General features: G+C 33.4%; 1 protein-coding gene across 3 annotated transcripts in view; it reads left to right on the top strand.

The window, feature by feature from the left end:
• The window catches only part of RTTN (rotatin), a 79515-nt gene that overhangs the window by 40736 nt on the left and 23019 nt on the right, over window positions 1-15760 (top strand). For all 3 annotated transcript variants that reach the window (XM_054285307.1, XM_054285305.1, XM_054285306.1), the window contains 6 exons: window positions 54-212; window positions 1569-1640; window positions 5157-5349; window positions 8037-8119; window positions 14167-14275; window positions 14972-15170. In XM_054285307.1, the coding sequence (XP_054141282.1) occupies window positions 54-212; window positions 1569-1640; window positions 5157-5349; window positions 8037-8119; window positions 14167-14275; window positions 14972-15170 (815 nt within the window). The remainder of the gene's footprint in view (window positions 1-53; window positions 213-1568; window positions 1641-5156; window positions 5350-8036; window positions 8120-14166; window positions 14276-14971; window positions 15171-15760) is intronic.

The raw sequence follows: 15760 nt of genomic DNA, 5'->3' as shown, positions 1-15760 counted from the left end.
TATTGCTAATTACTGTAAGAAATACCACTTTCTGTTGTGCTTGTATGTACTAGGTCAGATTTACAGCACTTGGAATAGGATCAGCTCTTACATCTCTTGAAATGGGATGTATTGCTTTAGCAGAAAGCTGCCAGAATATTTCAGGAGGCCTGTGGGGAACGGTGATAAACATCCTTCTGGATCAATCTGAATGTAGCATGGTTCGCAGGGAGGTATGTTTATTGTGTCCTTCTGCTGTTGTAGATTGTCAATTTTTAGATTTTGATTATGGAGAAAAAAGATTTTTTATTTCTTATTGTATATATCTATTATCTGACGCTGCACAGCATCTGCTGCTTTGTAAGTTAAACACTACCTGATTAATACAAATGTTTAGCTGCTTATTTAGGAATTGCATAAGAAGGAGGAAATACAGATTACTTATTTCAAAACAGAAATGTCATAAACAATACAAGTGAACTCATAAAAACTTCTAAAGCTTACTCAGTAAGATAAATATGCTAAAGCATAACTAATCAGCCTGATTTTAATGACTACTTTGTAACATTTATGAATGCTTTGGTACAAACACATAACCTGATCTGCAGTAAATATGTATTCATTGCAGACATGAAAAATCTAATTTATCTAGGCACTAAGGTTTATAGGTGAGAACTGAAGGTCTGCACTATGGTAGAACTACACATAGCATTGTATATTGATGAACTTAAGATCTGTACATTTTATTTGCGATTTTTTACAGCTCTAGTTGTAAAGTTTTCCTTCTGTTCTAGTCAATAAGAAATAAAAGCTCTGACACGTGGTGACTTGTTTTTTTCCCAGCTCTACTGCTTAACTAATTTTATTTTCCGGACTAATATTTGAAATTATGTCTCAAAATGCCTTTGATAATGTGCCCTTCATTATTTTATTTAACTCCAAATTATTGTCTCTTAATGATATTCTCTTAAAATTCACATCATTGACAAAAGATTGACAAAATATAAGAAAAGGAATTTCAATCCATACACAGACATGTGAAGTGTGTGTAATATAAATTAGAAAAACAAACATGCCGTGTATTTATAAAAAGGAAAATATTTCAAACATATCTCTGTCCTAATGGGTTCACCACATTGTCCCAATTATTTTTTAATAATTAAAAACCCCAAAACATAAGGACAATGGAGTGACTAATTATAAACAATTATCTAGGTTTTTCTGTTCAGGAATTTTTCCCCTAGTAATTGTAATGCTTGTTCTGTACAATTGACTGTGCTGGAACAGTGATGAAGGTATTTTATAAATAAATTTGTTTCCTTGTGGTTTCCATCCCATCTTTTCCTTGTCTTTTTTTATACCAGCCTGCTCTTGGGCCATGCTCTAATGACATCTCTTGTAAGTGAAGTTTGAGGGCTTGGAAGTTATATCCTTCTAATTATTTTTTCCCAGCATGAACATAAGAATTCTGTATATTTCAACATATATCTGAAGCAGTGGAATAATATGTAGACAGTACTCTTCAATCTGATGTGGCTTTTTGAACTGTGATGGCTAGATGGCAATATTGATGCTTTAATTTCTTTCAGGCTGCTTTTATTCTACAAAATCTGCTTGTGATTCCAATCCCTACAGAAGACACGAAAGATTGTATTTGGCAAGTGAGTGACTATTAAATTTGATAACAAAAGTCACAGTGTTGCAGAGAGGTGTCATTTGATATGAAAAGTTGTGTCAGAATACCTATAAAATATGAACTTGAAAAATTACATGTCTAAGGTTACATTTTGGAAAGAGAAATAAATGAATAGACCAACTTTTCTCAAACTTTCAGCAAGCTCAATAAAACAACCAAATTTATATATATGTTGCATTTCATGAATGTAGTATCTTCGGGTTGCTAGGAAACTTGCTTACTTATATGGTATATCATTAATGTTTTAGGATAGAAATTGATAATTTATTTTACTCACACTTGAAATGCAGGTAAAACATGATTTGAGGTGCAGGAAATTGTTAATGTGATGTTTATGAAATGTTTTGACAGAAACATGAAGGAGTTTGTCACTTAGGTCAATTTAAATGCTTCTTGAAGACAACCACTTTGTCAAAGGGAAAGGAACTTTAGACCAGGTTGCTCAGGGCTGTTTCCAGTTGGATTTTGAGTTTCTCCAAGAATGGAGACTCCACAGTCTCTCTGGACAACTTGTTCTCATGTTTGGCTACCCTCAGATAGAGAGTTTTTTTCCTTAGGTTTAAATAGAATTTATTTTAGTTTTTGCTCAATTCCGTTTCTTCTGTCACTGGATACCAGTGAGAGGAGTCTATCTCTCTTTACCTTCCCTTATCAGATATTTTTTAAATTGATAAGATGCCCTGGAGACTTCTAGAGTTCTGTTCTTGAGTCAGTCATCTTATTTTTCTCTCAGCAAGTCTGGTTCATTGTACATCAGGATATTTGGATCTTAGCTTGCAATTTTTAAATTTTTTTGTGACCTTCATATCTGTTTTTAATGTCTGTCTTGTTCCTTTCAGTGTTTGAGATTACCTATATGGGAACAGTGTATATTAATTTTTGAAGAAATTTGCAGATGCAGCAATATTATTTTTAATCTGTTCCTTTCTGCAAAAGATCAAGTTAGTGCTGAAAAGCATTCCAGCTGTTTTACTAGGATAAGTTATCTATGATTCAGCTGCACCCAAAATTGATTATGCTATTTCTTGGAGTCGAATTGTACAGAATGTCTCATCTTTTCTTTACATGTAATCATAAAAGAAGATGTGGAAGCAATTTTACAAATCTGGCCCTTGTTTCAGTCTACTACTTCTAATTTATCAATATAAATAGTACTTGTCTAAATTCATAATAGTAGGGGGTAACAAGAGGGCAGCCATTGTAGCTTGTCAATATAGACGCTATTAAAAGTTGCTTTTTAGCCTTTTATAAAAAAATTCAATTACTATGGTGAGGTGACAAGAATTGAATCCAGTTGCACAATTCTGGATGAATTCCAGTGCAATTAAGAGAAGCTTTGAGTCAATGTGATTCTTATTAAGAACTGCATTTAATGGAAATGGCTCATCACTTAAAAAGTGTTCATGCTGAAAGATGTTATCAAACAACACTTCATGGTTACTGGTGAATTAAAACTGTTCAAAATAAAAACAACAATTAAAACTGTAACATACCACCAGGATAAAATTTTATATTTCAGAGTAACTTTTTTCCTTTGTACTGAGCAACGTGATTTGTCTGTTTCCTTTAGTGCCAGGAAGAAAAGGAGAGCTATTAAATAGATCTTGGTGAATAGTAGGAAGACAGTGCTATAGTCAAATTAGAACATTACTGTTTTATTCCTTAATATATATATAGGAATTTTATATATATAATAATATATATATAATATATATATAATTATATATAATATATATATATATATATAATATATATAATATATATATATATAATATATATAATATATATATAATATATATATAATAATATAGGACTGGAAAAAAAAAGTAGAAATAGAGTTTGCTGGCCAGTATCTTCATGAGAATGTCTCTAGTGTTACTTTTGTCTAGTTGATCTACTTTATAATATTTCATTTTGCTATGTTCCTTAAAAAATTTCCTACGCTGCTCTTTAGTCATGAGTCAAGCCAGCCTATGTAAAGCACTCTAAGAGTGCAGCAGACTGTGTTGTGTAAAGATTGCTGAAGTCAGAGCACTGTGTCAATGTAATTGATGAGTAACTCTTTCAAGGCCCCCCCATTGTACAATAAAGTATCTGGCATGGCTTTTGAAACTGGCAAAGACAATCCTGGGCAGTAAAATTTGGACTAAATTTCTCAGCATTTCCTAAGTTTGCACTTGTCATAGTCAATACAGTCTAAGTCTATTGCTGACAGTGTATGAGTAGAGTTTTATAATTCATCATAAATAGTTTACTTGAAATGCTACATTCTGCCTCAAACTGTTCATCATATCTCATTCTCCACTAGCTGGTGTAAAAGGCAAATAGTGAAAGTAGTTTTTGTATTACAGAAACCAAAAAGAAGGAGAGTAACAATCTAAAATTTTGGTGATAGCTTATCTTGTAATACAAAATAGTATTACTGCTTCTACTGTATCTGGTTTTTGATTTCATTTTTTTTATTGGGAAATAAACTTGTATCCAGTGTAAATGAAGGGTTTGAGGGAGAGTTCATTGAGGATAAGTAGTGTTTTTAAGTTACTTATTTTCAGTTGATCCAGCTCTTCTCTCTCCTGACTGCCAAAGGAAGTTTCTAATTAGCACTGAAAGTTTTTCTTTCCATAATTTTAACTAATTTATTTTCGAACTATTGCAGGATGCACTCTAAAACTGCTTTTCTCAATGTAATTGATTTGAATTTTTGAGTTCTTCTGCCTTCTTTGCATTTCTAATTTTTATGGTCAGTCTAAACTGGATTATGTGTAGCTTAATAAAACTTTTTGGGTTTTGTGTTAACATGGAAAACTCTGAAGAAATGTTTAACAAAGGTAGTCAACCTAAACTGTTTATTTGAAATATGACTAGAATCCATTATCTTAAGGTATAAATCCACTGCTCTAGCAAGTTTTCCTTGATGTCAGTATTTAAAAAGAAATAATAGAAAACCATACTTCAAAGAGAATTTTTTTTGGTTATGTCTTGTTTTCTACAGTATCTTTTTTCACAGAAGATTGACATAGCTAGATGTAGTATAATGATGGTATACTTTAGGGCAGGAGGACTTTTTCTGGATATTTTTGTCTTATCTGTGTTGTTTTTTGCCTAAGGAAAACCTTTTCATTGCTTAGTACCTGTAAGTAGAAATAAATGAGACATGAAAATCGTAAAGTCTGATACATTTACTGTCTCGAAGCCACTCATTTACAGCTTTTCATGAGTTCTTACTTAACTGTTAGCACACTTCTCAGGAGATAAATAGCTGTTTGATTTTGCTAAGTCATGACAGCTTTTGTAAAATATAATGATTTAGCTCAACGTTAAAATCTTAATTTCATTTTTGGAATTTATTAGTTACAGCCTGTAAACCAGTGTACACACATATACACAGCATTAGCCCTAGTTAGGGTGGGTTTTTCTGACAGTTCATTCTATATAAAACATTTCTTTAAAGTAATGATGTCTGTGAATTTAATGTCTTCAGGGTCCTTGTGTGCATGATGAAGAATCTGGCCTCTCTCAGACAGGAATACCTGCTCTTAAAGCCCTTTTGTATCACTGCCAGTTCTATGAACATGTGAATCAGATGGTGAAACACTCTTACCTGGGATGTTACATGTTCGATTTGAATTCTTACAAGGAAGACAAGCTCAGCATAGAAAAAGGTGGTGTAGCTGGTAAGTGATGTTGATGTCATCTTCTGGTGTTTGAAACCTACTTAAATAGAGTGTTGTTTTGAGTAACTTACCTCCAATAATTCTGTTCCCCTCTATATAAGAGGGGAACAGAATGTATATAAACCCTGTACTTAAATATGTTGTGAAGTCAAAAGATTGCTGTGAGGATTTAAGTAGATAAGTCTCTAATTTAACATAGCTCAGAAAAAGTTCTGAGCTGTTTTTTACATCTTCAGAAAGTTGAAAGTGGAAAAGACGTAATTGGGTCTGCAGTAAATTTTCTCGCAAAATATTGGGGGTAAAATACTTTTAACAATTTTGACTTCATGATATCCAGTCAACTTTCATACAAGGAAAATTTGGGAAAAATAAATAGATTAACTTTACTTAGATTCCTGTTTCTTCATGTGTTCAGCTTCAAAGTCACATGAGTAGGAATGGACTCTAATAATCTGCATTCTAAGACATTCAGATATATAATTTAATTCCTAGACTGATGAAATGTAATACTCAGATTGGGGTATTATTTGTATATTTTTAACCTGTATTCCTTTGGAATATCTCAGCTCTAACTTTTATATTTACTAACAATTTATTGAACAATATTTCTGAGGCTCACTGTGATGCATTGTGGAGACACACTTCCTTGTCCAAATATATCTGATGATTGTAAGTTTAGAAAGCTAAGAGAGATCAGTTAGTAAAAGCTGTCACAGGGCAGAAAATTAATGAGTAGTTTTTTTTCCTTTTCTTACCTATTTATGTGGGCCTAAGTTTCCATATTTCCGTCTTTTAAGGCTGCTGATCTAAATAGTTCTTTTTAAGTGTGTGTCATGGGTAGAGAGGGAGTTTCAGACTAAGTTGTTTAGAGAAGTCCTGCCACTGAGTCCCAAGGTGCAGGAAGGACCCCTTTGCTCTTTAAATGTCTTCTTAGAGAGGAACCTGTCTGCAGCTGGATTCAAACCTAGACCCAGACTTTTTCAGTGGTTTAAATCTAAGGAATTTTAGAGATGTGTTTCAACCTTTGTCTGACTTTTATGTTGTGAGATTAAGGGTTACAAACCAGATATATTTATATAAAAATGAATGACTTACTATGATAAACAACTAGACAAAAAGATCGTAATCAGAATTACTTACTATGCAGTATAGAAGGTAAAACTGCTAGTGTAGTATAATGTACTAAATGAAAGGAATTATGTTAAAGCAACTGCATTAAAACTGGCAAAAAAGAAACAATTATTTATAAGAGATTGATGTTACTCACCCATGCGAGTTTAAAGTGATTGACTGTCAGTCATATGTCTCAGGCCAGCTGGGCCTTAGGATTTTTAGATAAGAAGTGGCAGACATGATAAAGTATCCTTCAACTCTCTATCAGGATGTTTAACTTTTGGGGTTGATGAGTCAGGCTGGTTTAGTATAATTCAACACCAAAAGCAGCATGACGCCTCCTCTCAGTTCACCACTTAGAGCTTTGCAAATTAAAGTATTGTTTGAGTTGTTTTGCACATTCCAGGCTGAGCATCCTGCTGGATTCTGCATTTGGTAAAGCTGTTCCAGAGGCATGAACAGAAGAGGAATGTTACTTCCCCAGCTAAGTTATGACTTTATGACGGACCCAAGGAAAAGGAGCATTCTTAGTTAACTGAGAGAAATACCTTGCCAGTACACAAAATTCCAGCCATAAAAATCCTCAATTTCTTCAGTGTCTGCTTTATTTTATCTAAAAGTGTAATTTTTCAATCCAACCCATTTTGCTGCTCCCATGGTTCTCTAATATGTGCCTTTTGGTAGTTCTGTTAGCTCCTGTAATGTCATATCTAATAGTAACTGAAAATGTAGAATAGTCCAACTGTTCAGTGAGCAATTGAGATACATTTTATTCAGAGTTTGCAAAGCAAAGCCAGAAAATACAGTATTTCAGGAATAAGAAACAATATTTTTGTTACTTTAGAAAGGGGAGAACAGGACCTAAAGCTTATTGGGTTTTTCCCTATGTAGTTTTCTCATATTTTTTAGGAATGTATAAAAGTCATCTTCAATGTAATGTTAAAAATAAGATGGTTAGTTCAGTTTAGTAATTACTGAGGATACATATAGGACATCTACTTTTGCAGGTTTGCACTCACAAACTGTGCAGTCTAACTTTATTCCTTGTTATTTTCTTTTCTAAATATATGACAGCTTCAAAAGTATTACTGACAGATTTGTGCTATAACATTTTTGGCACTTTTCATTCTGAAACAGATTTACATAGTAATTCTGCCTTTGTTGTATTATGAATATGGGTCCTCTTGAAACGAGTTCTCTTAAAATGCGAATTTGAAGTTTTTTGAAGAGAAGGATATCAGTTTATTATGTGTTATTTGAGACCCTAGTATAGTGCTTCAGTACTTTTGTACTCGTGTGTTTTAACTAAAATGAAACTAAAATGTTTAAAATGACTGAGGCTATGCAACTGCAGTTTGAGTGTAGTTTTTTCTAGACTACTTTATGTTTCACTGAAAATCTTTTATTTCTGTTTATTCAGGTAATTTGATTTGTAAGATTTCATAGATACAATGTGTGAAAACTTGTGTTCTGAGATCTTCCGAAGGATAGCTGTGCTTGGCAATTTTTTCACTGAAACAGTCCTTTAAAAAGCTTGTTACAGTAATTTTGATTCTTATTTTTTTGCCCTACAGATTTTGATGATTCTCTCAATCTTTGGAAGGCTCCACCTAGTCAGAGAAAATCTTCACATTCTCACTCAACATCTGAAACTATGGTAACTTGCAGAGTAATTATTAATTTTAAATATAAAGTTGTTTGTGAACTGCTTTCAAGAAAATTAGTGCTCTTAAAATTGTTAAAAAAAACCTCTGGCAAAACTCAAAACCTGAACTCAATCAGAAATTAGCTGTGAAATTAAGTTGAAATTTACTCCAATGTAGCTTTAATATGCTGCAAAAACCCATTTGTGATCCTTAACCTGAGCAAAAATAAATAAGGCAGCTTGCCTTGACTAGCTAAATGCATAAGGCTGTATTGAATTCTATAGCTTCCCACAACAAGGCATATTCTCTAGAGATTACTCTGTAATTGGCTTTATTGACAAAATGCAGTTGTCTCCATTTCTGGTTGTCACTTCTGTTGCTTTTATCCAAATTGTCTGTTCAGAGTGAACCTGTGTTTACACAACACAGCTACAGAACTGGATCAATCAAAGCCACATAAATACTTTGGGTATTCTGGGCCATAATAACCCTGGATTCTGAAAATGCTTTTGTAGAAGGTAAAAGTGGCACAAGTGCTTGCAGACGTGGGAAACAGAAAGCAGGTGGCTGCTTAAAAATTTGTTTCTGACTGTGGCTATGTACACATGTGCCATCTTTGATGGCAGATGCATGAGGCAAAATTGAAAGACATTCTTTCAGTTCCAGAGTAGATTTGTAATATTAGTTCAGGCTGTGGAGGAAGCTTTTATAGCATTCATTAGTTACCTGATAAAAATCATGTATTTTTTGAAGATTGCAGTATAAATCCAAGAAAACTGATATGTTGCACTGAACGTGAAACTTTAGTTTCATATTTAAAATTAATTTCATTTATTAATGACCATCTGATCTATTACTGAATCCAGAATATCATTGTTTAGAAATTTCTTTTCTCTTAAACAGATGCATGTTTGGATTTGACAAAGGCTGATAAATCACAAGATCCTATATTTTTTCTTAACAAAAATTTCTCTGCCTAATTTTGCCGTGGAACATAGTAAAAATAAAAACTGAAAAACTAGTATTAAAATTTTGTCTCAAAAGTATTACACAAGTATAATTTCCATGTTCTCGTGATTCTCTGTTATAAATTTATTCCTGTCTAGTACTGATAATGCTCTCTTCCATGTTTTTAATAATTGAGGAAAAAGTGCACTTTAGTTGTAAAGTTATTTCTCATTTTCAGAAATTTTATTATTTAATTTTATTTTCATTAATGAAGAACAACAACCCCCCAGCCCTTTAGGGTTATTTTATAAACAAATATTCAAATTTGAAGATCAAAACTAAAATAAATGAAAGTGCATGTAAATCAGGAAGTACATGCAATCATGATTGCTCCTTAAAAATTATTTACATAAGAATCTCAGATTTTTTAAAAGCAGTTGTTCCTAGATCACTTTTTACTGAATGAGTGCCACTTACTTAGAGGAGTGAAAGTTGGCCAAATTTCACCTTGTTTTGTTCACGTTACTTGAAGACAAAGTTAAACTGCAGCAATTTTTATCAGGGTTTGGTGTCTAATCTACTTAAAATTGTGCTTGAGTTTTTATGAAGAATTGGAAAAGTTCATAGCGTTAAATTTCTTAAGCTTCAGTAGTGAAAAAAAATAGTTTGGAATCTACTAGATCAAATGAATGTATCATATTTTTTATATGTAAAGTGGCAACATAGTTTAACACAAAGGCTTTAGCTCTACTATTCCATTCACCAGACACACAAGTAATTATTAACAGTGGAAGGTACAGTGTACTATTAATCTACACTTATTTATATCAGTCTTCCACATATTTTGGACTTCATACTTGCTAACATTAGGCTCTTACAGCTAACCATGTGAGTTTTATAGAAGTTTGTGTTTTGTTTTGTTTTTCTTCTTTCCCTGACATGTATGAAGATTCTTAGTCCCACTAAGACTTTGACTGTCATTTCTGGAAGTTAGTTTAATTTCCCTTTGTCCTTCAGTCCTTCATGGGCATTTTTAGCAGCTGTAAACTTCATTTAGTTTTTTTTATTTACTAAGTTTGTTACCTTTAAAAAATGCCAGTACTGACTTGACATCTTGAAAATTTCCAAGCTGCAAGATGTAGAGGTCTGATGTTCCAATGCCACTATTAATTAGGAGAAAAAAGGTGGATGAACGTAACTTTGATGGAGGCTAATTGTAAACTCTGTTTCAGAGGGCAGTTAGCTAAGTGTGTATCTAGTGAAATTAGGAAATACTTCTGAAAACTTGTCCTGAAATCTCAAGCATTTGTAATTTACTCCTACATAACTTCAAACTTTTGGGTCACAGTTTGGCCCAATTTCTGTTTCGATGTATGAATAATGAAATACATTTATGAAGTCATTACAAACAAAATTTTGTCGAAGTTTATTGCTATGTGTTGGATGTTGATGGTGCCGGGAAGATACTGTTATTCCAAGGCCACCAGATGGCGTGCTTTCCCCATCACAGATTGAAAGGAATCTGCAGGTCTCACTGAAGGGACAAATGTGTTTTAGGTGTGTGGCACAGATTTGATGAAAACACCCACAAATACTCGAGAAAAAGCAATCGAACCAAGTAGATTATTTCTATTGAAAACTCTTCTCTCCTATTTTAATAACATTAAAAATTTGATCTAGATATGTCCATATTGTTTCCTATTCCTGACATTCTATTAGATTTCTCTTCTTCCAGATTTCATGTGACCAGTTCTTTATTTGAGCTGTCTGCTATCATGAGCTGATTTCACATAGAGCCATATGACCGTAACTGAAAGTTGCAGCTAAATTACTTTTTGGCTTTGTATTTTTTCCTCCATCCCCAATTATTTTTTTCCAAGTTTGCAGAAATAAAATTGATAAAATTAAAAAGAAAGTCAGAAATTTTACAGAGACCATGAGTAAAATTTTGTTTGTTTTATAGAGTAAAGAATTGTCATGTAGGGATGAAAAAATCAATGGTTTGGTGTAATAGAAAAGACAGCAGAACTGGATTGTCTGTACTGTTTTAACTCATATGGACTGTGTTTTGTGTCTTTAATATCCCAGTGGATTGCAGATTTTTGTCAAATTTATCTATATTTTTCTGTGAACTGGAATGTGGATACTGCAAAAAGGCTTTTTGCAGAAAATAATTTAGCCAAGCATTTTTAATCTGAGATGATTAATAATCTTGGTCTTTTATGGAATAAATAGTTTAAATGTTAACTCAGGTTATCATTAGAGAAGACAAATCCTTACTCTTGTTTTAACCACCGTGTTTGGTTTGTGTTTCATAGATATGGTAAGAGATCACCCATTTGCATGGAATTACCGACTTGCTTTAAATTGCATAAATGTGCTAGGGCTGTTCTGTGTCCAGGAAATCTTAGCAAAATAAGCAGTTATTTAAAAACTTGAGCTAAAAATGATGTGGGTTAAAGATCTACAGACATCTCTCAGACAGCTTTAAGTCATGGCCATTCTTTCCTATGAAATCTTCTTTGCTATTTTCTATAAAAATGTGTGCTTTATTTTCTGGAACTGTGGTTACCAGAGTGTTACACAGTTAAGTGATTTAAACCTTTGAAAAGGGAACTGAATAGAATTAATCACTGCAAGCCTATTAAAGCAATGCCAGAGGGATTTTTGTACTAGAGGTTAAGAAAAGACCTTTTATTCCTATCTAGTAGATAAATGGCAAAACCCTCACATTTCTCCTGTGTTTCCACTCTGACAATTTTTGTATTCTTTTGAATTAGTTCTAATCTGCACTTGTCATCTCCCTCTCCACACACACAGAACCTTTTCCCCTATTACATCCCCTTCCAAAGTTTCACTGTTCAGCAGCACAATGCTTCATTGCTCCCAGGAACAATATGGTAGCAGTAGTAAATATCCTTTACTAAATACTGTGTGCCAAACTTACAGTTCATCCTTATCAAAGGTGACTTAGAGAAGTGGCAATATCTTTTTTTTTTTTTCCCCGGAAGACAGAATAGTGTGGAAACAATTGTGTTACTGTATATTTTCTGTTATGACAGCAAAACATTTTGGTGTTTAACCTATTTCCCACTGTGATGCAATTAACAATAAATGTTCCATCAGTGCAGGAAGATGATATTTTTCTAACCAGCTAAAGCTTTTGCTGCCTTTTTTTTTTTTAATGTAACTGAGAACTATTTATTTTCTTGCCCAAAGTATTTGGAGAGTCTTAGAAGATAAAGAAAGAACAGTTGTATGAGGTAGCTGATACTTTTTGCTAATATGTGAAAGGCTGCATAATTCATAATTATATCTGTAAGATGACTCTCAATATAGTTAATATAGTTACTTGTTTCAGAAAAATCATATGGAATGATAGAAATTGCATTTTGGGTTTGTATTATTTAAGAAAAAGTGTTCTGGTTTTTCTCACCTATTAGAATGCTTGGAATTGATGTGTAGTGCTGAAAAAATGCAGAATTTGCCATGTGTCATGATAGATTAGCTTAATATAAATAATGGATTTTGGTAATTATTTAAATTAGCAAGCACAGAACTTCAAGTAACTTTTTTTAAATTGGCAAATATGCTTTTTAGTTGTGCAATCAAAATAGGATTTGAATTTCAATCACTCAGTGCAGCTTGGTACTGCATTTTGCTAATAAGAAAATAATTTAGCCAAGCGTTTTCCTGGTGTTTATGTGATCCAAGCTCTCTGAGTTTTGGACACTATGTGTTCTATCTATGTGCTCTATATTTTAGACACTCTATGTGCTCACTCTGTGAGCTCTATGTGCTCCCTGTGTTTTGGACACACCCCCAGATCTCACTGTACCTTGTTTTATGTGTTACAATAATCCTCTGACTTTTCTTGAGGAATGACTGAGCAGATTTAAGAAGAAAGACTCGTGGTTGTAGGATGAACAATAGTGGGGCCAGAGGAAAATGTGGGAGAAGAGGAAGTGTACACCGTGGAGGTTGCAAAGATACAATAGCTAGGAACAGAGTGATCTGTGATTTCCTTCCCTGCACCCTTTTTGTCTGTTAAGTCACTTTTAACATTTCCTTGCGTAAAAATATATTCCAACTGTTGGAAACCTTTGAGATATTTCAGTCTTCCTTAGAAAGCTCACTGTGAGGAAAATTCTAATAACACGCTTCAAGTTCTGACTCTGTTGGGATTTCATTGGATTCTCCTACATTTTGTATTCTCTGCTTTATATAGTTATACTCTTGAAGGAAACTGTCTTGTGTGACTATACCATCTAGAAAATAAAAACCAGAAGTGAAAGAGTGACTTGACATGATAGATACTTGTCCTGTGCTCTGAAACAAGTTACAGGTCTTCTTGTGTCACAAAAGCACATAATTTAGGTGGATTCTGGGTCTTCTGATCTCAGGCTTGTGGTTTTAAACACAGTAGCAAGAGCATTAGGAGCTTTTGAAAGCACACAAAATTCATAATGTAAATAGTGCAAAATGGGTAGGAGGAGCATGGTATTCTGTCAGTAAAGTTATCTACTGTCATTTAAACATCTCATAGCTACACTATGAAATGAATACATTTAAGGATCACAGGATTAAAGTTAAGAAAAGTACCCAGAGTTCAAAAAACTCAGGGACATAAACTTTGACTGATGACAAATGCACTTGTGATATTTTTATCTGAGTGTGTCCTGGTACAAAGGGACAAGTGCTGATGTTCTCAGTAGAGCAAATAGTCCATGAAAAATTTGAGTTTAAATGCTTCAGTAATGTCTTTCTATCTTTATCCAAATGTAGGTTGAGTCAATTATATGGATGAAAAAGAAGGATGAAGAGAAGGAATTTCCAGTAACATGGGCATTGATCAGTTCTTGACTGAAATGTTTCAGACCGTTCATATTGCCCATCTTTTAATAGTTTCAATTATAGGGTTTTTTATCATATATATGCACACACATAGTGGATAAAATCTAATCAAATTTATTTTGAACAGTAATATTTACATTGTATTTGACTTTGTTAGTTATGATGTGTGTTTTTCCCCCTTCCTAAGCAGAATACAAAAAAAAAGACTAGTCCGTAAAACCTGGAATCAACTGGTTTCCTTTTCATGGCTTTCCAGATTCTGTCTGCATCACCATCACTGGGGAGTGTTACTGAGCTTCAGGCAGCAGTTCCAGGCTCAGCCAGTTTTATTCCCGAAGCTGTGGTTGATCGGCTTACGGCACAAGGTAAGTCAGGCTTGAGTCTTGTACCTGATGTAAATCCAGTGTGTTCACCTGCCCATATTTCAGTGCTTGTCCATGCTGTGCATTGTACAGCGTGCATGTTGCTGGAGGAGTTGATGCTTGTAGTGGTTGTTTTAGAAGACAAATATTAAACACTTCCTTTCATATGAAATTTGACAGAAGCAAGTGAAAATGGTACCGCTTGAAATGTAACTCAAGACATAGGTTCTCTTCCTGGCATCTAGTCATGCTTTCAACACATCAGTCATGGTAGAGCTGTCATATACATACATAGGAGTGTGTATGCACATACATGCACAAAGATCTGTATATAATTCTCTTTATATGTAGAAGCATAAGAATTAATATAATATAAAAATATATTTATAATCATGGATGTAGAGAGAGCTGTGTACAAATAAAAATATTTTTCTTTTCAAGAAAGTACTGGTAATTTGTGTCTTTCCAAATTTGCTAGTTACCTTAATTTAATGCCTGGTAGAGGGAGCATTTTATTTGGGAACTATTTCCTGTATCTGATTTAATTTTTTTTTTTTGCTATTCATTCCTAAATATACAGTTTAAATATAGAGAGGACTTGGATGTTTTATGAAAAATACAAATAAACTTGATTTATGTAACGGCTGTAATTTAATATTTTTGTTGTTTTGGGTTTTCTTTTTATTCAACACACTCTAGGTCAAAGTGATACAACCATAACAGAATCTCCAAGTCCACATGATGCTCCCATGTCTGCTGGTCTGTCTAAACAGCCTGCTGTAGTCACACCTGCCCTTTTGTCAGCTGTTTGCAGCCTTCTGCACAATCTGCTGGTTGTCATGCCAAAAGATACTGGAATCGCCCTTCAACAAACACATTTGCTAACAGCTCTCAGCAGGTATGAGATCAATAACTGTTGAGCTACAAACAAGGTGTAGCAATAGGCGCTTAAAAAATCTTCGAAGGAGATCTACCCATGTTTCTTACTAAAACTGTTAAACTTGTTGGTCACTTCTTGCTCCTGAAATGTTCAATTTTTTTTTTTAATAAAAAAATACAATCTATTGAAGAAATGAATCAGAATGACTTCTTTTTTTTCATAGAATAGGTAGTCATATTGGTGATTCCATTTGTGCTGTATGTCTTATATAGGACTACTGTGTTCCTCTCATGATGTTTTAGGGTTTTGTCAGGTATTTGGAATTGCATATCATCTCAGCTCATTTTGTTTTTCTTCTTTGAATTGTATTAAATATTTTGAAGGTGAGCCAAGGATTTTCACGCTAAAAGAGAGTAAATAGAACATGCCAAATTTGGATGATGGATCCTAGTATTTTACTTCCTTTTAAAAGGAGGAACCACTTCAAAGAAGTCTTCAGATTGTATGCCATGTTTCCATTTCCACTGTAGCCAATTCTTTTGTCCTTAAAAAATGTTTGGAACTCCTGAAGTGTAGCATGAAAAATTAGTTCATTTTTTGGTAAAAAT

The sequence above is a fragment of the Melozone crissalis genome, unplaced genomic scaffold (genome assembly GCF_028551555.1).
Source record: "Melozone crissalis strain CALT ecotype California unplaced genomic scaffold, PUWL_Pcris_2 ptg000042l_1, whole genome shotgun sequence".
Classification (NCBI taxonomy): domain Eukaryota; kingdom Metazoa; phylum Chordata; class Aves; order Passeriformes; family Passerellidae; genus Melozone; species Melozone crissalis.
Note: the sequence above shows the minus strand (reverse complement) of the source record. Positions and strands in the feature narration are given on the sequence as shown.